Genomic DNA, 25,073 nt, shown 5'->3' with positions numbered 1-25,073 from the left:
CCGGGAGCGGCCTCCCAGCGCCCGCCCTCCCGCCGCCCGCTGAGCGCCAGTTTGCGCCGCGCCGCACACACCCCCGCCCGGCTCCGCGTCCCGCCGCTGCACGCCAGCATGGTCATCAAGGTGTACATCGCCTCCTCCTCCGGCTCCACGGCGGTGAGCGGCGAGCCGGGAAAGTTGCAACGGGCTCAGGGGGCCCGCCGCCTCCGTCCGCGGCCGTCGTGTGACGGACGGCGGGGAGCCGCGGGCTGAGGGAGGGGGCTGAGCTCGGAGTGGGGACGGCGAGGCTCCGTGGGGTGACCCTGCCTCGGGCTGTCGGGGCTGGGGCTGGGCTCAGTTAAGGCTGGGGGCCAGTTAGGGCTGCTCGTAAAGGCTGGGGACCGGTTGGGACTGGGGACTAGTTAGCGTTGGGTCTGGGCTTCGTTAAAGGCTGGCGTTTGGGTTGGAGCTCGCTGAGGATGTGAGCCACCCCGAGTTTGCAGAGCTCCTCAGGGGAGAACTGGTCTCCTAGCTGCAGCAAAACCCACATCCTCTTCAGCCCTTGTCCCCGCCGCAGCATCCTGCCCTGGGAAGGAGATGTGTTTACTGCAGCCGGTCCTCAGAAATAACAGGTCATTTCCTTCGCGATTTAGTGGCTTGTTCTGTGACTTCTTGCGTGACGCTTCCCACACCCACTGCTGGACTATTTTTAACAGATGCAAGTGGATAGCACGCTTTTGCTCTGTTCTGCTCTGGAAAGGCAAAGTGAACAAATGTATTGGGTATAGTTTGTTTTGGTTTTGTTCATGAGGTTTATTTCTGAATTGTGCCATCCATTATGTCAGTGTTGTGTTCTGATGCTCTCGCACCATGCGGTTAATGAAGGTGGGTGTGTGTTGCTGCTGTCCGAGCAGCTGCAGCCTCTTGCCCTGTGGGAGTACTGAGTTTTGCTTTCTGCAGCCCCATCGTGCTGTCGGCAGAGCTCAGTCAGAAGATTGTGTTTTTCCAAAGCTAAGTGAATGAAAGAAAAAAGGTGGGAGTCTTTGCCTCAGATATACCTCAGCAGCAGCATCCAAAAAGTTGTCTGATTTCTTCTGTCTGACCTTTAAGAAAGAGACTTGGAGCCTAAAATCCAGGGGATTTTGTTGCATTGCTTGAATATACAAAAGACTTGCAAAATACCAGTGAATGCAGTAAACGAACAGTGACTTTTGCTGCATGTAGATAGAATCTAAGCATTGAGTTAGCTGTTAGGCAGGCTCCTAAACTTTTAGAGGCCAGTGGTGTATAGGAGAAAGGAAGACCCCTGCCCATTTCACCAAATCCTCCTTTTCTGGTTCAGTGCAATTGTTGATCTGTGGCCTTCAGCAGACGAAATACCATGCTGGTGAGCTGTGGTTGGTCAATGGCTGAGCCTTGCCACAGAAGAGGGCAGAGAAGCTCATGCCTCAGGTGACCCTGTGCTGACAGCCTCTGTTGTTTTTGTTACTCTTGATGTCACTGCTAACATCGACACGCTGATGATGGAAAGCTCATAATCATCAGATGCATATCTTGAAAGAGACTTGACATCCTGAGCAGGTGAATCAAAAGGAATTTCTGCTGGCTTTATACAAAATAATTGTATAGAGGGAAAAAAACGGTCATTAGCAAATAGAAGAAGTAATTCTTTTCTTCTAATACAGCTGTTAAGAGCTTTCCGGTTGACAGGTTTTGCTGCTGTAGATTCTTATCAGTGACCTCTTAATGTCAGTTATTGATTTTTGGTTTGTGTAGTGGTACTAAGCTCCAGGGACATGGCCACTGATCTTGATCTCAGCTGCATTTTCCTCTTTTTAAAATAGGTTTTTAATTATTGGCTTAGTGGTTTCTGCGATGTTGCCTTGTCATTGTGTGAACTGTATATGTCATGAGACTCATGTGCTAACTTTGTCCCAGGTTTTAGGGTCCCTCATGCATCTCGACCCTGGAATTTGGATCTCAGCATTGGTGTGGTTTGTGTTCATGGAATGTGAGTGTAACAGACTCATAAATACCAATTTTATTACGTACGTATACCCAGGTCTAAAGTGACTGCAGCTGAAGTGATGTCGAGCAGTGAGCAGGACTTGCATGTTCCTGGTTTGCTGAGTGCACTGAGGGTGTTTCTGTTGGCAGGGCTCAGCCACGTACCTCACTGGGTGGCTGTTTTCTTTCTGCTATAAGAATTTTAATTGATGCTTCAACTTAAAGCAAAGCAGAGGGGCACCTAACTGAAGGGAAAGTTTCTGACTCATGTGAAATGAGCCCAAGGGGAATGAGTTATTTTTTCTGTCTTAAAATGAGCTGTTGGTGGGTCAGACTCTGCTTGGAGGGCCAGAGGAGTCTTACCAGGGATTCTCAGGGAGTGGATCGGAGGGCCCACGTCACGCTACAGAGGAGTAGAACCGAGTCAGAGTTGTTGCTAGCTGCTAACACTGGCCCTGTAAGCCAGCTCCATTTTGCTGAGATGGCTTTATATTGCCAGCAGCACCCCGTGCACTGATACTTGGTTTCCTTGAGTAAAAACCAGAAATAGGTAGAAAATCACCTCCATTCCAGAAAATGACTGACCCATTTCTGAAAATTGGTGGAGCATTTGTGAGTCTCTGGAAGTATTATGTCTGCTGCAGGGAAAAGGGATTGAGGCAGCTTTGCACCTTGCAGCCTTGGGCTGTCAGTCTGGGAGAGTGCCCAAGTTTTGTGGTCTTTTACTGGCAAAGTAATACTTTGTGCTGCAGTCAGTTTTCCACATCACTGTGTAACTGTTCCCCCAAGGCACGGTTCTCTGTAATATTTTTATTCAATAATATGTTTTTGTGAGGAAAACACACCATATGCTGTTGATGTCTAAGCAGGGGCATATCACAGGTACGTGTTGAGGGATTTCCAGTGATGTACACTCTGCTGGTTAATTCCTCTGTACCTGTGCGTTGTGGTGCTGCTTCAGTACGGGTGCCACAGCCCCAAGGGTGGGTGCTGAGCTGCCTGTTCTCCAACACGAGGAGTTGGTGAGTACACAGCTTTATCTCTGCTGTGATTCATCGGTTGCTAAGCCCTGTGTTTGTGTTTGATCATAGGTTTTGCTGTATACCCTGTATGGTAAAGGTGACTTTGTGTTTGTTGTGGTTCGGTGCTGTGCCTCTCAGAGGCAGAGATAACTGAATGTACCTGAAGTTTGTAGTCTGAGTCTTCAGCTGAAAGGTGGCCTTCTCCTTTGATCTTTCTTGGTCTGCACCACAAGCGGGGCGATGGAGCATGGGTGGCTGTAATTATGACGATGAGCTGTAGGCACCAATGTGGGAATGTGCGCGTGCAGCTCCTGTCCAGCAGCTCTCAGTGGCGTGCAGCCAGAGTGAACAGCATTACCTAATGTGAGCCAGTGTTGGAGGCCACAAATGTGAAATGGCAGACAAAAATGTCACATTCAGGAGCGCACAAGCATTGAGACTCAAGCAGGCTGTGAGTCTGAATGTGGCAATAGACTCCTATTCAAATCCTTCAAGAAACAAAAGGAGGAGAGGCCAAGGAGTGATTGGCATTCTAGCTCTGCAAAGAAGTCGCATATAGGGATTGAAGAGGCTGAATTGCATCAGCCTGTGATTTTCTCCATTTGGGTTTCTCATTCTTTTTTGTATGAGATTGCCCCATCTCTCCCCCAGTACCAAAAGAGCTTGCATATTTCTTCCTGAAGGCAGCTGCCTTACCATTTTTATTGATCTTGGGTGGAAAGGAGCCAGCTGTTGAAATTCCTCTCGCTCTTACAGACGCACATTTGTTGCCAGTAACTGCCAGCATTGCTCATGGTGCAGAATGTGTCCAGGAGGATTGTGTCTGTTCATAGGGTACGCCACTGCCAGATGCATTTTTGATGGCATGTGGCTGTTTCTTCTCACTTGCAGTGGGCCACGACTGAGCACATAGCCAAACCAAGAGATTGCTCTAGAATCAGTTCCGTGTTATATCATGGACTCCCACTGTTAAGCATTGCTTTAAAGAGGAAAGGAAGCTTGAGTTTATTTTTTCATTCTCAGAGGAGGGGATGAGAGGGTGTAGGGTTTTGTGTTTCATATTGTTTTCTTCTTTGGGAACAGACTGAGGTCTTCTCCTCTTCGCCCGCCAGGAAATGGAGAGGAATGTGGCCTGTGGTGTGGAGCACAAGTGCTTGCTAGCAATGGTGACTGCTCTTCTTTTCTCCCATGCAACCTAACAAGGCACAGAAGCACCTTCTGGCAGTGCTGGGACGTGTAGCTGGCAGCGGGTGGTTTGAGGCAGAGCAACTGTGTGTGAGAGTGACTGGAAATGAGCAGAGCTGCAGCCAGCAGCTCTTGCCCCTGTTTGTGCTCAGCATCTCAGGGCTGTGGGATGGCTTGTGAAGCTGCATCATTCTTCTGAAACAGTCCACAGAAAGTAATAAATGGAGAAACGGAGCTTATACAAAGATGTGTATTTTGCATTTAAATCTCTCTCGGGCCTTTCTTCTTATCTCAATAAATGCAGGTACTACTGCCCTAAGAGAAGATGAATGAAAGCTGTGTGCTTTCTGTTCCTGCACTGTTCTGCTGCTTTTTGGCTCATGAGTAGAGTGGTGCCACAGCCACGGCACTGGCATTGCTTGCACCCAGCATTTCAGCACTGGGTGAAGTAAGCATACCTCCTGCTGCACTTGTGTTCATGATTGCAAAGGTGTCATCAGAGCTCTGCTGCATATGGGTGCATTTGTCAGCCCAGAAGCTGCGAGCATCTGGAGTGCGCATACAGGAATGGCTGGAGAATGTCTGTCTAAATGCTTGGCGTGTATCACTGCTGTTAGTGAGTGCTGATAGGGATCTTTTATAAATAGTTGTGTAATGTAATGTGCAAGTTCAGGTAAAGCCATTTAGCATGGGAAAATACACTGTGTGCTAGGGTACACAGAGGCTTGTGATACTTTGCACAGTTTGTGCACTGTGGGTGAGAACTGTATTGTTATTAGGCTTGGTATTAAACCCCTCTCTTGTGTGAACATTATATGCTTGAAGTACATTTTTTTATATCCAGTGGTACCACACTTAATCTCTCCCTCTAAATGAATGGTATGAATTGTTCTGAGTTAGAGCTTTCAGGGTAGAAGGCAAAATATGTAACATGAATCTAGGCAGTCAGCTAGGATGCCTTCCATCTGCCTCCCGGCTGTCTCTTTCTTTTTTTTTTTTTAAAGTCACTGTTCTAAACTCTAGAAAAGTCAAACATTTTTCTTAAAAGATTGCATTCAAATCTTTAATAGAGCCAAAGATTAAATTGATGGCAGTTGTGGCAAAAGTGTTAATGTATCGAAATTAAAACCATTCTACTGTGCTTAAATAAAAGGGTTTTCTGACAGTGTGAGGCAGATTGAAATGATGTTCTGCAGTTGTGGCTGGAAAAGGCTTTTTGTTAAGACTGCATGTGGCTGTATATGTCAGGATGACAGTGTTTATGCTGGGGCAGTGTGTAGGGATTTTGCTGTCCCTGGGCAGGCTGCACTGGCTGTGCTGGCTCCAGGGGCTCAGTGCCCCGGGTAGGATCCAGGCAGCCACAGGTCAGTGCTGAGCACTTGCGCTTTTTTAGGAAATATTTGCAGAGCTGAACAAGAAACATCTCTTGTCCTGAGTCATTAAGGTTACACTCAGAAAATTCCTGTAGAAGTCAGTGAATTGGCATGCATACAATGGGTGGAGGATGCCAAAGAGTCTCTGCAACACTGTTATTACAGCTTATTTCTCCCAGAACAGGGGGAATTGGGGAAAGAAGGAGACAAATGGAACTGAGCAAGCATTGATAGAGATCAGCTGTTAAAGATGAAATCAGAACAGAATTATTCTCCCTATATGATGAGGAGAAGGTTTAAGGGTAAGTCGTCACAGCAGGAGAGGAGTGAGCTCTGCTTTTTGGGGCTGCTCTGAGAGTCCCCAGCCTGAGCTCTGCAGCTCTGCAGCTCTGCTCTGAGCTCTTGGTGCTGACCTGGCACCAGGCTGCGTTCATCATGTTGACTGACCTTCATGATACTCAGGAGCACACTGTTTTCAGGATGCCAACTGAAGAGGCTGCTGAAACCACTTTAAGAAATTCAGAATGTATGGAGATGAGATTGAAGTTATTGTCAAGGAATCAACATCAATCTGAGGCAGAGGTGATGCTGACTGAGTATAGCTGAGGTAGGCTCCATGCAGCATCTCACAGCTTCTTGTTGGGCTTAGTTTACCCTGTGAGAAGTAGGTGTGTGGATTGCTTTAATTACTTATCTGAAAATTTCATGTATTGGGACCCCTTTTGCTTGCATGAGTACTGCCACACTTGAAATACTGAATGTGTCCAGGTGTGAAATTTTAGCTATTGCCTGCTGAAGAATCTGCTGTTTGAGGTGCCAAAGGCAGCAGGATTTTAAAAAGGACCTCAGGAAAGTCTGGGAGCTACAAACACCTTTTGGAGCTGGACAAACTGATGTTATCTGTTAGACTTTCCCAGCAGATGTGTGGACAGATGCAACACAGGGAGGGAAAAACCATGCTGCTGGGTTCCTTGGAGATTCTGTTGAGCAAGTGAGTAAGGGTGATCATTTAATATCGAATCTCTGGGCTTCCAGAGAGTTTTGGACAAACTTTGGTCAGATTAAGAATCCCTTTCCATAAAGAAACCAAGCCACCAGAGGATAAGAGGAAAGGATTTTTTTTGGCTTACATAATTGATTACACACCAGTTATATAAAGCAGGTAGCAATCGAATTTGCAACATACAGGCAGCTCTTGCAATATACAGAAAATAGGAGGGGGTCCTGCAGAGATCTGCACTGATCAGCCTAATCAGAGGCAGAAAGAGAAAGCCAGGGGAGGGAGGCTGCTGGTGAAGCTGCACTGTACCACGTCAGCCTCATGTGCCTGTCCTTGGTCATCAAAGATACGTGAGCACAGTGCCGTGCAGTGCTGAGCTTTAACTGATACTGCTTAGCACAGAAGTCTTGGAGCTCAGTTGGGTAGTTCTACAAAAATACCATATTAGTGGTCATAAAACAAACAAACAAAATACTAGAGAAAGCAAAGTGTAAAACAGTAACACTGTAGAAGCCTAAGGTGAGTATGTATCTCTATTAGACTGGAACAGTTGCCATTAAACAATAAAACAAAAGGGAAAATGGGAAAGGTAATGAGGTCACTGTATGAGGAACAACCAAATAAGGGAGAATTCTGTAGCTGAGAGAGGACTGAAAAGGTTATATAGAGATAAAATCACATCTGGCGTAAGAGAGCAATGAGGAAGTGATGCTACGTAACTTTGTGACATGACAAAACTGGGCGAGAGCAAAGGAGACTTGCAGGTGGCAGGATCAGGATAAATGAGCTGCAGTGGTTAACTGCGTGCCGTGCTGACAACGTGCAGTTCACCAGAGAAACTCATTGCCAGAGAATGTATATGGCAAAAACTGCACAGGTTCAGGAAGCAATGAGACAAATTAAGGGGGAAAATCTATTACAGATTAAGCCTAATAGCCCTTAATTACTACACCTCTGACTCAATGTGTTATTTGTGACTGGGAAAGTACAACGTGGTGTTGCCCTGTGTGCTCTGTCTTTTGGTGTGCCTCTCCCTGGAGGAAGCAGGATATTGGGGCAGACAAGCATTGGATCTGACCCAGCGAAGCTGTTCTGTTCTTGAATGAAATTGGCTCTGCTCCCAAAATTACGTTGTTTTCATTTGAAGTATCAAAGAATGCATCGTCCAGGAAAAAATGTTTGGTGCAAGAAAATATATGTCTTTGTTTGGAATGTCTTGATTTGTTTTTGATTTGGTGGTTACTACAAAGGCTGTGAGTCTAAAAGTATGGGAAGACTCTGGATATTTAAGTGTAAATAGAAATATCCTTTGAGTTGTAAAGGGATTTTGTATGCTTTATACTCAGCCATATCACTGTGATTAAGGTCTTACCTCTTTCTGCTTTGGAGACACTGAGATGCTTTGAGAGACTGTAGATATGGGAGGAACTTTTAACTGTGTTTGTCCCTTGTATCCTAGGAACCAGAAAGAAAATAGTGGATGTTTAATGATAAATCTCTTCTTGGTTTTCTTCTGAAGACCTGCAGTCCAGCTCAGCAGCTGAGGTTAGGGCTGTAAGAAACATGGCACAGAGCTATTGGTTATGTGCTGGCTGTGGGAAGACACTGCAATCTCAGTACTTGGGTGCTGGGAAGGACTGTGCGTTGGGAAGGTTTGCTGTTAGGGCTTCTACGTTATGTTCCAGTGAAATGCTTCATGGGATCCAAGTCACAACTGGGCACTGAGGTGTCACTGAATTACAGAATGCTTGATTTGAAATGAAAGGGACGTTAACAGTCATCTAGTTCCACCTTCCCAGTGAGGTTTTGCATAGTACCTAGTGGGACTGGGGGAAGCTTTCCATGATCAAAGCTAGAATGTCTCCTTTCCTGGGCTCTCGAGTAGGCACGGAGTTGTGCCTTTCAGCTACCCAAAACGTGCACAGGAGCTTACAGGAGAACATGGCTGTTCACCTTGTCTTGTTGTGGTCACTATCCCAGCATTTCTTACACAGGAAACATCAGTGTTTGATGATACAGACAGCAGGGGATTCCAAAACCATCATGATTTTGCAGCATGAACAGCAGATGCTGATATACATCATTTTCAGACCTAGGCAGTAAGGTAGGTTTATCAGAAATCCCCACTGCTGTAGGTCAGGATAAATTGGCAGACCCCATGTAAACAGAAAACAGGCAGCCCCTGGGGAAAACAGTAGTAGTTTTCACATAAAACCACATTGTTATGAGAATAGGAGTTTCCAGGCAGGTTTAAACAGCACATCTGTACTCACCTCATGGGATGACCATCTTGCTGTGTTAATGGCATGGGGAGGCTTGCCATGGATACAGTGAGGCGAGATTTTACCTTAGGAAATCCTTAATGCTGCTTATCTGAGGTCAGTCCCGTGCACATGGTGCAGCCTGCTGTAGGGAGCCTGCTTTGCAGAGGTTTGGACTCCCATGATCTCTAGTGGTCCCTTCCAACCCCTGCAATTCTGTGAGAGTTTAGTCAGCCACAGCAGCAGCTCCAGAGCAAATGCCAAAATGGGAAAGGAGCAGAATAATTCGGTGGGTGAATTAAAAATCTATCCCCAAACTTTTTCAACGGACATGGATAGAAGATCCTCTAGAAGTCATTTATTGATAATAAATGTAGGATATTTTTTTCCTTAGGTGGGAAATGCAATATATATATGTAGGGGAACAAAGGAGGCACAATAAAAGGGGTAGGTTTGCAAACTTGTATGTTAGTGACCTGATAATCCTGATTAGAAACTGGAAATTCCTTTCTGCCCTGTAATGCAGATAAGCATGTCTCATGGTCCTGATGGCTAAGTCCATGAAACCTTTGTGCTTGAGCAATCTTTCTCTAAATTTGTTTCCTTTCATCATGTCAGTTGAGCAATCTTTTTCTAAATTTCTGTTTCCTTTCACCAACTTAGAGTGTATCCAGAGTTAGCCACAAGAGCCTTCATTGTGTTGACAGAGGGCCAAGGTTTGAGCTGTACATGCTGTGAAAATATGGAAGTCCATCCACAGGGCTCCCCCAGGATCTGCTTCCTCTAGGGATTCACACCTATATAAACTGAGGAGCAGCTGGACTGACAGCTATGTCTTCCCTTTAACGATTTGAGACCAAAATTAGCAGCATGAAAGGCATTAGGATAGCCATCGCTTCCCAGTGCCAGCAGCTGAGCGTGAGGCTGAGGCTGAAGAACGGCAGGGGAATGAAGCTATTCTGGCTGCTTGCCTCGGTCTGAAGAACTCCATCCTACAGCAAATAACAGCTGGGACACTTAGTCTTTCAAAAAATAAATGCAGTTTGTATTTTTCTTCATGTTTGCTTGTGGTATGCAAATGCTATCTTGCACATCGGCAGAAGGAACCTTGTTTTGTTTTCTTTTTAAATAAAAAGGCCAATACCACAGTGACAGGAAGGCTCTAAAACCCTAGGGTAGGCAGAGCAGGAGGCTGGGAGATGGCCCGGAGTGTGGCCATGGCTTTGCTGGTGGCCATGGCTGCATGGCATGAGCAGTATTAGGTGTGGGCTGGAGGTGACGGCCCCCATCAGCGTGCAGTACTTTCAGTGGCTAGCAGTAGCTGCTTGGTGGAAAGACTGTGTTGAAAAAATGCTCAGTTTTTTGCATTCCTGTAAAGGGTGACTGGAGAATGTCACCTGAGCAGTCCCCTGGAAGGCAAACCTGCAGGTGATGGCAGCAGAAGTTGGCCAAGTGCTGCACTGCTTTGAGAGCTGCAGTGCTGTTCTGTGTGAGCTTTCTGTTTATCCCCCTCTCACCATGCTTCAAGACAGGTTCTAAAGTTACAATATTTTGTGCAAATCTGCCCTAGAATAAAGAGGGGATTGTAGGCCTTGGGTTGATAAGTTCTCAAAAACAAGCCGCAAACTAGCAGCACAAAGGGCTGGTACCAACACAGGCATTTGTTTGCCAAATCTTTTGCCTTTTGGATGTTTTGGTGTGGATGCACCCAACTGCTGTTCTGTTTCAGAGTAGCCTGACTCTTTGCAGAGATGAAGAAAACTTATCTTTAATCCATAGCTTTTCACTTAATCCCCTCTTCCTTTCTATTCTGATAGTTTGATATTTTAGTTCAGGGGAAAAAAACTGCTTGCTTGTCTTGGAAAAATATATTTATTTGAATATAGCTATTTTGATAGAAGTCATCCAAAAGATTTCTCTGCTAAATGGTGCCTCTGGTATGTGAGCTCTTTGCAGACAGAAAGTAATACAGAACAGAAGCACCTGGATTTAGAGTAGGATCCCTAAGGTCGTGCTGTATGTCTTCTTGAAGTAAGCTTTATTTAAAAATAATGAATACCTGGCAGTATAAAGGCAGTGAAGCAGCAATTAATGCTGTAAACTTTTAGTCTTGTCAGTTAATTTAGTTTCCCTGTGTGCTAAGCTGTACAGGAAATAAACCTTCCTTTTACTGCAAGCCACAGGAGCCTCATGCAGTGCTTCTCTGTGCTCTTAACTCATTTGCTAACCAGAGTTCTGCTCTAGTCAGACAAACGAAATGTCAAATGTTTTTCTTCTCTCTTCTGTTTGCCATGGAGGGCTCCTCATCACCACCACAAATCCACTGATTCAAAAAAAATAATTACATTAGCAGCTGTTTCAATAAGCAGCCCAAACTGAAACCACCTTCTGCTCATGGTGCTGGCCCTCAGGCTGTCTTTTCAGGCTGCTTCTCCAGCAAATCCCAGCACTGCGCAGACACAAGATTTGGAGCTCAATGATGTGTGACCTGGCTGTTGTACCTGGTGGGATGCTGCAGACAGCAGTCTTGTGTGGTGGGGGAACCACAGTTGTGGCTGCTGCCAACATTCGGTGAGCTTCTACAGCCTGTCCTGGAGCCCTCTGTGAAAAGATACATAAAGAAGGAGTGTTTTGGCTTTCAGGGAGGTAGGCTGAAAACAACAAACATCTCGGGAGCTGATGGTGGTGAGATCCAGATTTGCAGTACTGAAGTCCTTGTCCAAGTTCCTGGAGCAAAGAGTCAGTTTTCAATAGTACCCACAGTGCATTTTCCCTCATTTTTCTCATCCACATTGAGTACTTTCCAGAACCTAGCCTAGCTATTAGTCATGTTCCAGGGGGTTTTCTGCAGCTCATGTCATGCTGAGCCTGACAGTCTCATTAGAGGTAGGTAAGTCCTGTGTGTGCTAAATTGCACTATGGTCGATGCGTGCAGCCTGTCAGTGAGACTGGACTGTGGTGCATGTGGTAATATTCTACTACCTTGTAGAAACAGCCAAAATGAACCCTACCCCCATTTATCATATGGAATAAGCAGTGATTTGAAAAAAAAAATGCAGACGATCAGCTTAGGAGAGGAAGCTTTGAGATACAAAAGCTGCATTCAGAGTTATTTGAGGAGCATGTGACGGAGGTAACTTAGCCTGAAGAGGTTTTTTCTTTTCCTTATTGCAGAATTTCCTATCTCCTGACAGCATGCTGAGCTGCAGGTAACATAGAGAGGCCAAGGCCAGGAGCCGAGGCTGCAGAGATGTGGGCAGTGCTCCAAGAAGTGCCAGGAGGAGCAGGACCTGCAGGCTGCCTGCTTGCACCTTCTCAGGGCTGCCCGGACACCCTGGACTGAGTGAGCAAGGTGGGCTCCACTGCTTCCAGGGCTGGAGGATGGGCTGGGAGGAGGATGTGGGGGGCCTGGGTCTCCTCCAGCCTCCCCAAGGCACCAACAAGCACATTTCCAGCTGAAGGATTCATATTGATTCGCCTGGAATGCTTCATCCATGTCCAAGTGGGAAAGCTACGCACAGGCAAGGCTTTCCCACTCAAAGCTTGTAGCTCCGTGCTGTTGTGCCAGACATATGACTGCAAACAAAAGCAATGATTAATGAAGGAAAATTCAGAAGCTGTGACAACAGGTTTGTTTTTAGACTTCTGCTTTCTTGCAAACCATAAATTGGTCAGATCAGTGAGACTGCTGGAGATGTTCTGGCTGAAGCATCACGAGCTTGTTCCAGACTCTGGGCACTTGAGGTTTTTTTTTTAAGCAGGCGTTTCCTCCTCCTGGGCAGCCTTGGAAGCTGCTGATCACTGCAGAGCACTGCAGTGGGCACTGAGTGCATCTGTCTGCTCTCCCTGGCATCCTCACAGCTCTGACGCGTTGAGATGTGCAGCAGTTAAGTTGGTTTTATACCCTTTTTTGGGAGGAGCAGAGCTGTTTTTCTTTCCTTTAACCCCATGTGGAACTTGGATGCTGTTACCAGGGGCATGTAGATGTTCAGGAGAGTACAGTCTGCCAGCTTCCAAGTCTGCAACACAAAACAACTGCATGTAATAAATGAGGAGTTCACATTGTGCCTTTGCTTATGCTGCATTAACGGATAACCAACATAATGGAGCCTGTATTCCTGCAGTAGGAAGCTGTCTGTCTGTTGGTTTTGGACCAGGCAAGCAGTTTTCAGTCTTATAAAAGTCAAATGCCACAGAACTGACTTAGAAAATTGCTGAAGGTCAATTTGTTTTGTACTGTGATGGTGGTGTTTTTGTTTTGAAGAGGACAGCTCTGAGTGCTGCAGTGATTTGTGAAAGGTGCTAGTGCACACAGTTGATGCTCTGGCTCTGCAATAATACATTGATGTTCCTTTACATTCTCATCTAAAGCAAGAGAAGGGGAGGCTTAGGCCTGGCAGCTTGGCTTTGCAGAATGTATTCATTTTGGCCAACTTCAACTTTCTGCTCAGTTGTGATATGTGAAGATTAGCACCAACCAGAGCAAAGGGCAGAGATGAGGATGACCTGAGGCCACAGTGTATTGTGCGTGTTGCTGTGGGACAAGATGCTGCCATGTCCCCTGGCTCATTTTCCTCTCTGCTCTGTGCTACTGCAAGCATGGGGAGCTGCACTGAATCACCAGACATCCCCACTGTGCCACTGGGACTGCTGGTACAAGTCATAGGTGGGGAGTGCCCGCTGGGCATGCAGTGCTGAGCAGGGGACTGAGCAATGCTGGGGCATCCCCTGTTTTCCAGATCTCCTTTTTGAGAGAAGTGCAAGTCTAACACCTTTTCACATCAGAACTGCCTCACACAATATTCAGCTTAATTTGCATGTCACTGTTTTTCTCTTCTCAGGCTGACAGGCTTTCTAACAACAGCACACACGTGCTGGGGTTTGGGGCCTCTTCTGATACCAGAAACCTCAACTCCCAGTGCTCTTCTGTGTTAATGCAGCTGCTGTATCCCTTCTTCTCTGAAAATGGAGCGAGCATCTCTGATCACGGCAGTAAATTAATTCTGCTGTACTGAAGCTTTCAGATTGCGCCATTTAGGTCCTTCCTCTGGACTGTGTTACCTGTGGCTGCCCAGCCTTTAACTAGGGAAAACTTCCATTAAAAAAGTGAAACACCTCAGAGAAATGTAACACCACAAATACGAATCAGATTATTGTAAAACCTTGAAGTAATGTTTTTCTTGTAGTATTTTAACAGGCTGTGGCTGCTAAAGAGAAGAGTGTTTGACATCCTGACTTTTGCGTTGCTCCCATTTGGCAATTGTGACTCTTTAAGCCCTTTATGGATGAACAGATGCATGTAAAGCAAGCGATGGGCCGTGGCAGGACAGGGAGCATGAGACTAGAGGCCAGTAAACCCTGTGTGGCAGCAAGTGAGGGGAGAGTGGAAGGAATATGCACAATGTCATCCTTCTTTTCCTTGAAGCCAAGAAAAGAGGAGCAGGATTTGCTTCTGAATGTGGTGGCTTCAGGGGGAAAAGAGTTGGGTTTTTCTCAGACAGAGGTCATTTTCATGTCCTGGAGCAAACTCTGAAGTTTATTAAATGGTACTTTATAAGTTGTCTTCAGGCCTTTCTGATGATGGGATGTTCTATGTGTCAGAAACCCAGCAGTAACACAACAGCCTTATGAAAGCAGGTATAAAAGGACAAATTAATTCTCTGCCTGCTCTGCAAGTGCTTGAATACTATTTGTTAAGAACAGAATTTTGTGCAGGATGCATTAATGTATTAATCCGTAAGGTGCCTTCATAGAGAGTAAGCTTAAAACACATTAAAAAGTAATCAAGGCTTCATTAGGCAGTGTTTCTGCAGCTGCTTGCTAGCAGCTGAGGAGATATAAATAAGGAAATGTTACTTGTCCTTGCACTTAAGTAATGGGTGGAGGAATCTGCTGTGGGCCATTGCTGGAGGAAGGGACTGAGCAGATCTCTGATGTGATACAGCAAATCCCTTCTGATGTGTTTATGGCATTTTGGGGTCTTTGTTATTAGAATGTGATAGTAGAACTGTTTTCTTTCTGATTCAAAAATAGTGATACTTGGAAATCCTGCTACAGTGTGAAGCTCAAATCTTGTGTGCATTTAAATGAAAGGGGTGGTGCCATTTGGCTCCAAATGGTTTGACTGCTGATTCTGTGCAGTGCTGACAAATGCACCCATCTTCCAGCTTCCCTTCTGTCAGCTGCCCGTTGCACAATTAGGGTCTGCTTAATGTGCTCCAGCCAGGCTCCTGCTGGGGGCAATATGACCTCAGCACTCTGCATCAAAGGATGAATAAAATGTAGTGTGTCCCAGGGTGCCTTGGGCCCTGCTGGGAATCCCAGGCTCCAGGACTCCACGGCACAGAGGTGATGCTTGTGTTGGTATCTCACTCTATGTGGAGAGTAATAAAGCTGTGAGATGCACTGGAGCCTTTTGGCTTGGGTTTTGTTGTTGTGGGATTTAGCAATATTTAGGCACTGGGTTATTGAACGAGTGCACTTAAAATGGCAGTATAATCCATAAAAGAAGCTTTTATTTTTGTTCTCATGAATCAGCTTTTCCCCTTACATAATTTTCTATGGTTTCTGGAGGAAGTCGTCATCTTGCTTTGGGAAGCAAGGACTTAGCTCCCACTTCAAGCTGTGTTCTTGGCTTGTGGAGGCTGCCAGCTGTGTAGCATGGTACCTTATGCCTGGATCACACCCTGCTGCAAGCAGACTTGCTTCCAGATGTGATGCAACCTCTACATTAGGTTGCACAAACATTTCATTAGCCCAGTTTTTTCTCTCAGCCCTGCACTGAGTGGTAGCTTTACATCCTTTCAGTTCTGGATTTTCTCCCACTTTTATCTTGTGTCCTCCAGAGCCACAGGTGAGAAACAGGAGCCCAGAGGTGAGCTGCAGTCAAGCTCGGGGCTAACATGCAAGTGGCTGATGGGGAGCAGCATCCATGTAGGAGGCTTCTGAGTTGCTGGGACATACCACATGAAGGCAGCTCCACTGCAGCAGCTGTGCAGGACACACATTGATGTGCCCTGGTCTTTCCCAGCATGAGAGAATGAGTAGATGTGGAGCCCATCTGGATGCTGCCTCACTTTGCAAATAAAAAGAAAAAAGAAGCATGAGTACAGTGTGAGCTTTTCCAGCCTCCTGTGTTTGGTTTAGGTCATGTAAGTTCGTGGTGGTTTTGCTGTGTCTGTCCTCAGTTTTCTTCCTCACAGACCAGTAACTGAGCATTGGAAAAGATAATGATGGCATTGCTACGTGTCACGCCTGGCTTAAAATAGTTAGAGCCAAGAAGTGGTTTGAGTTCTGTAATGATAATTGCCCAGACCTAAAAATAGGTGGATGTTCTACCAGGCAGAGAGAAAGTGTGAGACAAACCATGGGGAGACACTTCAGAGACATCCTGCAGAGCTCTCAGCGAGCACTGCAGGGCTGTTGGTGCCCGCGGTTTTCCATCCTCTCACCACAGCTGATGCAGTGATGGCCACCAGCACCATCCCAGCAGGCACCTCTGATTTCCAAGCTGATAAGGGAAAAGAACAACTGCCTTGTTCCTGAAAATAATAATAATTAAAAAAAACAACAACCCACAACACAAAAGCTTTGTACAAAGCCCTTGAGTGTAACAGTACCTGGTGGAGTCCAGGAAGGAGCCTGGTCAGAAGTATTCTGTCTGTGGAAGGGGTCCTGCTGCAGTGTCCTGTGCGGAGAGGAAGCTTCTAGGATTGCCTGGTGTTTAAGTGCTTGGGTGAGCTGCCTGCTGGTTGGCTTCTGCCAGGTGCGTGGTATGGGAAGGTGAGGTTGGAAGTCCTAGCAGCAGCTAGGTGCCTTCTCCTTGGCTGAGCTAGAGGAAAGGTGTGCTGTTTGCTGAACACTTCCATCGCTGTGCTTTTCCCGCTCACAGCTGAATTTGAGTTTCATCTTCAGAATGCACCGGGCAGTGTGAAGATCTAGTGGTTAAGTCTGACTGCAGATGGGAATGTCACCTGGGGGGTTGAACTTTTCACCTCTCTGCACAAACAGATGTCCTGTAGGATATAAGGAATGCCCCCCCTCCGATGATGAAGTGGCTTGTTTAAAACCAGCAGTGCCTTGAAATGCAAACCCTTCCAAGTTTTGACTGCTTTTTCTTATCTCAAATTCTGGCAGAACTCCAAAGGCTGGAATTGGAAATAGTAAAAAAAACTTTAAAAGTGGTTTTCATCTTTAAGCTAAAATGAGAATTGTGCAGGATCTAGTTTCACTGCAATGTCTTTGTATTCTGCTGTTATAGTGCTAGTCCTCAAAACCAATACAACAATGAGGCAGCTGAGAGGTAGAGAGGGGCAGAGCAGGCCCATGGGCAGTGCAGATCAGGACTGGAACTGATGACAGAACCATGGCTGAGAACTTTGTAAGGAAACGTTTAAATTCCTTTAAATCCTCACAACAGTGCAAGAACTGATTAAAAGTAACTTTGCAGAAAATATATGTAGACGTATGCATGTGTTTTCCTTATGTGGACGTGGGGATCCAGGAACACCCCACACCGTGTGCCAGAGCCACAGCCACAGCCGTGCCAGCAGCAGTGGGAAGGTCGGCACGGGGCCGAACCAGCAGCACTCGGACTGTCAACTTGCTTTGGGTTCCTTTGGTCCAGAAATAGATTTCCAAAACACATCTATTGTCCAGCAGGGCGTTTATTTATAAACTGAAGAAATACCAAGACTTAAAAGCAAAACCCTTCTTGGCCAGCAGTGCAAACAAGACTGTTCTCTATGCTTCTGTATACCAAATAAGACATTTCTTTGAAGCTCTTCTCAGTAATGTGTTTCCAACAGCAGTTTCCTTGCAGTGGGGTGGTGCTGCGTTTGGAGCCTGAGGTCCTCAAGATTTGCCCTGTGCTCCTGCAGGACCTGCAGGAGGAAAGTGCCAGCAATCCTGGTCAGTTTTATGCCAAATTCTTCCATTTTGTTTCTGCTGTTGCAGGCACTGCAATTGCTTTTGTTGAACTCCTCTGGACAGCTTGTTAGCATCTTAGCCCGGTCCTGTCAAAAAGTCTGCTGATCTGGACAAATTGTTTTAGTTGAAATCACTTCCTCAAAAGTGAACTAAAATAATGGGAACATATTTTTACTGTATTTGGAAGTTTGTAAAAAAAACCCAAATAGCCGTGATTCACAAATCGATAGGTGCCTTGCTCAGCCGAGATGGGGGCAGTGCTGGATACCAGCTCAGTAGCTGAGCTGAGAAACTGGGAGGAAACTGAGTTTGGCTTGAAGTGCAGCAGTAGTGCTGCAGGCTCCCTGAGGACTTAAACCAGCTTTGTCCTCTGTCTCCTTGTCTCCTGTCTCCTTGTCTCCTTTCTGATTATTTAGTTACAACTTTTTTTGTATGTGTATGTGAATGAGCAAAAAATGGGAAGAAACAAAGATATTTTGAGACTGAAGTATTGCAGCATTGTGTGGGAAGTGTTGCCCCCTTTGGGGTCAAAGTTCCATTTTTGGTGAAGTGCCATTTGTTGGACAGCATCACCCACCTCCACTCCCAGCAGCTTGACGTGGTTTCTGTGTTACTGATGGCATTGGCTGCTGCAAGCTGGACCCTAGAACAGAAACACTCACTTCTGGCATGCATCCCGAGGAGGGACAATACTTGATCACAGTCCTAAGCCGCTTGTTTTCATGATGTATTTCCATGCATGTTCTCTGTTGAAAGGTTGGTAATTCATGGTTGGGTTGTAACTGCTGAAGAAGGTGCCTGCGCTTCCACAGCTCTGTGCTCTTTCCCAAACTTGGGCAGCAGGAACCATCCCCAGGCTTCTGTCCTCCGTGCTGTGTGTGCACATCTGAGTAAGACAAAGCAGCCCGGAGCGGCAGCAGGCGCCTGCTGCTCTATTTCAAGCATTTCCCTCCCAGCGCTTCTCCAGTGTCTGAGATTAATAATCGTTTTCTAAATACAGTCACAGTAAATAATGCCACTCTGGCAGCCATGGGTGCTGTGTTTCTGGAGCATTCAATGCTCTGTGTTCCTTGTGTCTGAGGAGCTGGGAGGGGGATGTCCTGTGAATCTTCTAACTCATTTCTTCAGCCAAAAGATGAGGGTTTCCATGTGCGTCAGCACTAGTTCATTCTTTTCAGGGCATTCCCGCTGCTGTGGAAGGAGAATTGTCTCCTTTGCCCATAGATGGGCAGTGACCAAAATGTTGCCCTTGCCTCCCACACAGCACTTTTAGCAGAATAAATGCATGGCCAGCTCTACTAGCTGCTCTCAGGCCAGCAGGAAGGGTCACATGCTGCAGGAGCTTTCTGAGCCCTGGGCTCAGGTCCTGCTGTGCTACCTGTGGCTGGAAACACAGCCCCAAGCCTGCCAGAGCTGCACAAAGCAGGGGGGATGAGCGGAGGTGGATAGTTCACAAGTTAAGGAACTGAGAGTAATGAGAGTGGGCTTGATCTGTAATTCACAACTGGTGGGAAATGGTTAATTGAAATGTAATTAGGGAGAAGAACCCCCTCAATTTACTGACAGGACAGCATGTGGCCTTACAAACTGAGTAGTGGCAGAGCAGTTTACAATTTCAAAGACCTTTCCCATATTCTAGTCCTGTGGAAGAGTTTATGGAGGAAGTGCTGGCTCTTTTTAATTTGACCTTTGTAATGTGATGGAAGAAAACTTTCCCTGACGGCTCCCTCCTGCTATGGCCCTTGTAATTAAAGGCAAATGAGGAAATCTCTTACCAGTAAATCTCTGTCTGCTTAGAAATGTTCTTACGTATCGCATGTAACATGAATGACCTCCTCGGGGCTGCATTAACTTGTCCATTTTATTTATTTTTAGCAATGATGAAAATTTTGCTTGAGAGTTTGCACTCAGATTGGGTGCACTGACCACTCTGGGAGGAGCTGTGTGGGCTTTTTTAGGACAGATCATGACTCTGCTGAAGAAGTACATGGAAAGGGGTGCTGGATGCTGGGCAGTTCCACTGTGCATCCTCATTGGGGTCGTAGGGTTCTGCTTCCTGCATGCTGCTCCCTCCCTGCAGCCATCTCCCATGTGCAGGATGCAGAGTGGCTGGTGACCAAGCTGGCAGTGGCACTACATCAGTGTGGGGTGCTGCTCTGGAGTCTTGCTGGGATTAAGCTTGTTATGCAGTGAAGGGAGCAATGTGAAGGGAGCAGGTTTCCCATTAATCTTCGTTTTTACATTGTTTGCCAGGATGTGCATGGTTATAATTTCCTTTTTGGTGGTAAAGTCATGCAGAGGAAGAACAGAGCACAACAGAACATCTCTGCATCAGGAAGTTAATAAATCAAGCATGTCAGTAATAAAAACCACTTTTCCTGTAAATAGCACAATCTTTGATGCACAAATCCTGCTTTTTGCCGAGGTGCTGCTGCATCCATGTGGGCCCTCCAGCCAGAATGCAGGTCAGAGCTCCCTGTGCTGGAGCATTTTGTCTAGAGAAATGTGAATCAGAGCTGCATTGAGATCTCTCTATTAATGAGGATGGGATGAGATCTCGGGCAGAACATGTGTGGATTAGGGGTATGTAGGGAGCAGGTTGCACCTCACATATCCCTTCAGCAAACTTCACTGCTCCTGCACAGGCATTCCCTGAGTTAGTTGTCAGGCTCAGCCAACACAGCCTCTGCACAGGGGCTGCTGCACCTTTGGTTTGGTGGATACTCTTAACATTGGCAGTTCTTGTTTGTATAGAGGCAGCCTTTGTACTTCAGCCTTTTCGGTCATACAGGAGCCAAGGTGAGGAGCTGCTTGTAAAGAAACCCGGTCTGTGAATTTAGCTGATGATGATAAGTGATGAAGAGAAACTTTTCTTTTGCTCAGAATTTTCGTGCAGTTTTCATTTTCAGTCTGTTTTGCACTCCCTTGTTTTTGTATCGAACCCAGGAAGTGCGTAATGGCAGTAGGAATCGCTGACTGATTTTATTTTTCTCTTCCTCCCTTCCTTCTTTGTGACAGATTAAAAAGCAACAGCAAGATGTTCTAGGCTTCCTGGAAGCCAATAAAATAGAATTTGAGGAAAAGGATATCGCTGCCAACGAGGAGAATCGGAAGTGGATGCGGGAGAACGTCCCTGAAGACAGGCGGCCTGCCAGCGGGAACCCGCTGCCACCACGGCTCTTCAACGACAGCCGCTACCTCGGGGTAAGGGACAGCCTCTGGTCCCCCTTCCTTGTGCTCACTGCCACGCTCTGTGCCCTGCTGTTGTCCTCACCACGCTAACACTTGGCAGGAGTCTGGTGGTGATCCATCAACCTGCAGCAAGTTCAGAGAGCTGTCCGTGTAGATTTCAGGTAGCTGCAGTCTGTTCCTCTTCCAAAAGACTACGGAGTGGTGCAGCCCGTGTTAGCACACGAGCTTCGTGATCCTTGGGATGAGTTTCTGTGCTGTTTGCAAAATGAATGCAGCTGCAGTCCACTAACTCCAGTGCCTTGAAAAGATTAAAAATCACATTGAGAATAGAATACCTCCTTGTAATTATTTTAATGCTTGATCAAAAGTATGCTGCCCTGCAGCACTTCTACTCAGCAGGCCACGCTTGAATGATTATTAGATTAACTGTTAATTTTATTTTTAAAACCTAATATCTTCTGAAAAGAGCTCACAGTATGCACTGCTCTCTGCTGTGTGTTCATTTCTAAGCCATTTTGCTGCCTTGTCCTGAGCTGCAGCATCTGTCATTCACATCTGCCAGTGCCAAACCTTTGAGAGGCAATCCTCTGGGCACTGGAAGAAGTGATTCTCAGTGCACCACCATTTTTTCTTGCTTGTGATAAAAGCAGAACTTGAAGCTACATCCGGTGAGTTTATGTGCCACTTGGCTTTCAAAATTTTACTGACTGGTTTTGACATGGAAAGAGTTTGGTTTGGAGTGACAAACATAATGATTGATAGTTGTCTGCAAAAGCTGAGAAGGGGCTAGTCATGAAGAGCTGAAAATCTTTGTATATGTTTGTGTATGGGAGATACTTCTTTATGTATCCCCAGCTGCAACCTGTGACAGTTTTGCAGTAATTTTGAGGAAAGAGGTGTATTTGCTTCAGGCCTGTGTGTTTATTTTATTCCCAAGGTTTTGGCTGATGTCATTTTTGAAGTTCATTGAATTTGTGTAGCTGGATTCAAGTTCATAGTTGAGCTCTAAGAAAGGCAAAAGTTAATTCTGTGCACACATATTTGAACATCTTTATGTCTTTATCTGATTCTCCTCAAGCATGAACTTCTCTGTTTGTTTCATCAGATGCAGTATAACTGAAAGCAGTATGAGCAAGCTGAGTTTTACTGGCCCATGTGTGACAGGGAGACTGTAATTTCAGGTTGCCACAAACCCTGCTCCTTAGGCACAGGCATTCCTTTCCTAGTGGATGCTACAAAGCAGCCTGCTGAACTATGCACAGACAAGATAAATAGCTGTTTTTTTATCAAGCATCCCCAGCACATAACAAGTGGTGTCAACAGAAGGGCCTCAGGAGGATTTAACATACTCATACACATTATTATCAACCTAGCACCTGAGTGCTGCATGTACAAATTGAGCAATAACTTGAGATCCCTGATCTCTAGGCTTTTCACACCCTCTGTTCCCTGTAGTTCCTCTGTTCCAGCTGCAACAGTCTCTGTTGAGAAGCACCCCAGCTCTGAGCACACTGCAAGTCCTACAACATTTGCTGTTTCTCAGGTTTTGACCAGGCAGGCGTGCAGAGCACCTTGCCCTTAATGGCAGCTCTCTCCCTGACTTCAGCCCTTGACTGAGCCTGCTCTGAACTGCTGCTTCTCTGTGAAGTTCTCTGCCAGGACTCCTGCAGCAAAACATTCCCCAGTAAAGCTGAACAGAGTCAGTGCTGTTGTTTCTGTTAAAAAAAGAAAAGGCAAGGCATAGATCAGACGTGCTGCATTTGGAAATGAGGGAAGCGTGTTGTAATCGGATAGCAGTGAGCTTGCACCAACATTCTGGTTTCCTTTGGTTGGTGTTTGGCAATGGCTCTTGCTGAGCCACTGTGGGGTTTTTGCTTGCTATTTCCTCACCTGACTAAGCTCTGTTGTTTGTACTCCATACGGAACTGCATTCTATCTCAAATATGAAAAAAGGTAGAGAAGGAAGCATGCATACTCATTTATTGCTTCATTGTTTTACCTCGGTTTTATTGGGAAGTGGCTGTGTGCATATTTAGAGCAACTACAATGCACTTTTTAATACAGTGCCAAACAGTACAGGGCTGAGCTGTGTTTTTACCAGGCTCATGCACTGACAGGGCTTATGCTGAAGCAACATCTGTCTGTGTGCAAGTAGGTTGGTTTTACAACCGTCTCACCTGACTTCATTTGTTTGCATAGGCTAATCAATTAAGGCAGAGTGTGAGGAGAAAAGGTGAAGGCTTAATTCACAGGTTTAAATTTAACTTTCGACAGGTATGAGAGTTAATGTTCATAGTTGCCCAGTTGTCATCACTGGTGAGTAATTAGTAGAGGCAGCCATGGATATCAGTGCTTCTGCTGCCAACAAAGAGTGGGCTTAGCCTGGTCCTGGAGGAGGCAGACCTGTGACAGCAGCTACGGAGGTTGTCCCTTTGGGAAAGGCTGAAGCACCTTGCAGCAGCATCTTTCACTACAGATCCTGAAATTCCCAGTCTGTCACTTTTCAGACAGTACAAACCCTGCAGCATCAGTACCAGTGATAAAAGTAGGAGGTGACACACTGAGGTCTGTGAGGCCACAGGAAGCAGTTTGCTCAGTGTGGGGTGGGTAGCTCTCATTATTTCTGAAAAGTAATACTACTTTGTTTTGTTTTCCCCCCCATCCCTCAATCACATCATGAAGGATTATGAAGCCTTCTTCGAAGCTCGAGAGAACAATGCAGTATATGCATTTTTAGGCTTGACTGCGCCACCTGGTTCAAAGGTAAGTGTGTACATTTACCACAACCTGTATTTTGTATCTTGTTCTTTTCTGCTCCTGGCAGGATATTTTACGTGTTCTGAGAGCATCCCAATGAATCTACATACTGGACTGATATTCAGTCTCCAGAGACTGGCTTTCAGGCTTCAGCATCACAGCAACACACTGACATTATGTGCTGCTTTATCTGGAGAGTGCTGTGTTCCCTGGAGATACCTTCCTGCTCCTCCTTCTACCAGAAAACCTGTGTTCAGCACTGATGTCCTTTTGGTATCCTCAATGTGGATCTACCCTGCTCTTTTCCACCTTAATGGAAAAGCTTTTATTGCTTTGGAAAAAAAAATAAAAATTATGCACTCTGGGGAAAAAGTGAAAGATCAGCTAATGTTTGCACTGAGGAATGCACATGTAATCTGGATGAAAAGGTACTGCCACAGAAAATAAACTAATGCGGTGTAAAAGAAAATAAGAAAAACTTAAATCATGTGAAGCTTTGCTTTGCACTAGGAAATACCATGAAACCAGAATCACTGTTTGTGAAATAATGTGCTCTTACTTCAGAGCAGTTTTTTCTCTGCCTTGTTATCCGAAGCCTTGTTTTCCTTGCCAATTACAAACTGGGCTGCTGCTTTGCCGATTCAGTGGGCTGGAATTCTCCTTTTGATTTTGATAGGATAGGACAAGCCTGCTTTATACGAGGGCAGCAGGATCCTCCAGGTCACATCCAGTTTTCTTGTTCCAATGGGTAAACACGCCGTTTCCTTTCAACTTTATTCATGTAAGAGTTGAAGGTCACACTGTGCGCATCACTCAGAGACCTAATTTTAAGAGAGGATGGTTATCAGTTAGCATTAAGCATTAGAACTTGCAGGTCAGACTGAGACAGTTTTGGACACCAAACTAATTTCTAGGGTTAATTCCACTAATGAGTAGTGTAGTGAGGAAAAACTTCTGCCTCGTATGGAGTTTCAGAGAGCAGACCCTGTGATACGTGCCCCAGCATGGTGCTTTGCTGGCTGCAGAAGGCCAGCTCACACAGTGCAATCTGTTTATTTCTCAGAACATCTGCACAGTGTTGCACAAAAGAGTGAGCAGGATAGAACCTAGGTGAGAGAAGGCATGCAGGAAAGCCCTTGCATATCCTCTTACATGTGAGCTCTGGGAAATGCAGATGGTGCCGTAACAAATCAGGTCACCTGTCTCTACAGCAGTTAACAGACTGTGCTTCTTACCTAACCTACTAGATTGTTGTTTTGGCAGAAACAGTCTGTGTGGCTGTTAGTTGCTCTGATTTGTCCTAAGGGGAAAAGACAAGTTTTAAACAGGAGGAATGTTAATGCAGTTGTACACTGCTGAATTCTCATATTAT

General features: G+C 45.8%; 1 protein-coding gene across 1 annotated transcript in view; it reads left to right on the top strand.

Annotated features, from left to right (window-relative positions):
- SH3BGRL (SH3 domain binding glutamate rich protein like) overlaps nucleotides 1-25,073 on the top strand; it is a 29,902-nt gene continuing 4,829 nt past the window's right edge. The window contains exons 1-3 of the mRNA XM_065729515.1: nucleotides 1-153; nucleotides 20,771-20,956; nucleotides 23,627-23,707. Coding sequence (XP_065585587.1) covers nucleotides 109-153; nucleotides 20,771-20,956; nucleotides 23,627-23,707 — 312 coding nt within the window. The 5' untranslated portion in view covers nucleotides 1-108. The remainder of the gene's footprint in view (nucleotides 154-20,770; nucleotides 20,957-23,626; nucleotides 23,708-25,073) is intronic.

The sequence above is a fragment of the Cyrtonyx montezumae genome, unplaced genomic scaffold (assembly GCF_038088225.1).
Source record: "Cyrtonyx montezumae isolate F1298 unplaced genomic scaffold, pur_monq_1.0 scaffold_11, whole genome shotgun sequence".
Lineage (NCBI taxonomy): Eukaryota > Metazoa > Chordata > Aves > Galliformes > Odontophoridae > Cyrtonyx > Cyrtonyx montezumae.
This window is presented reverse-complemented; position numbering and strand designations above follow the sequence as displayed.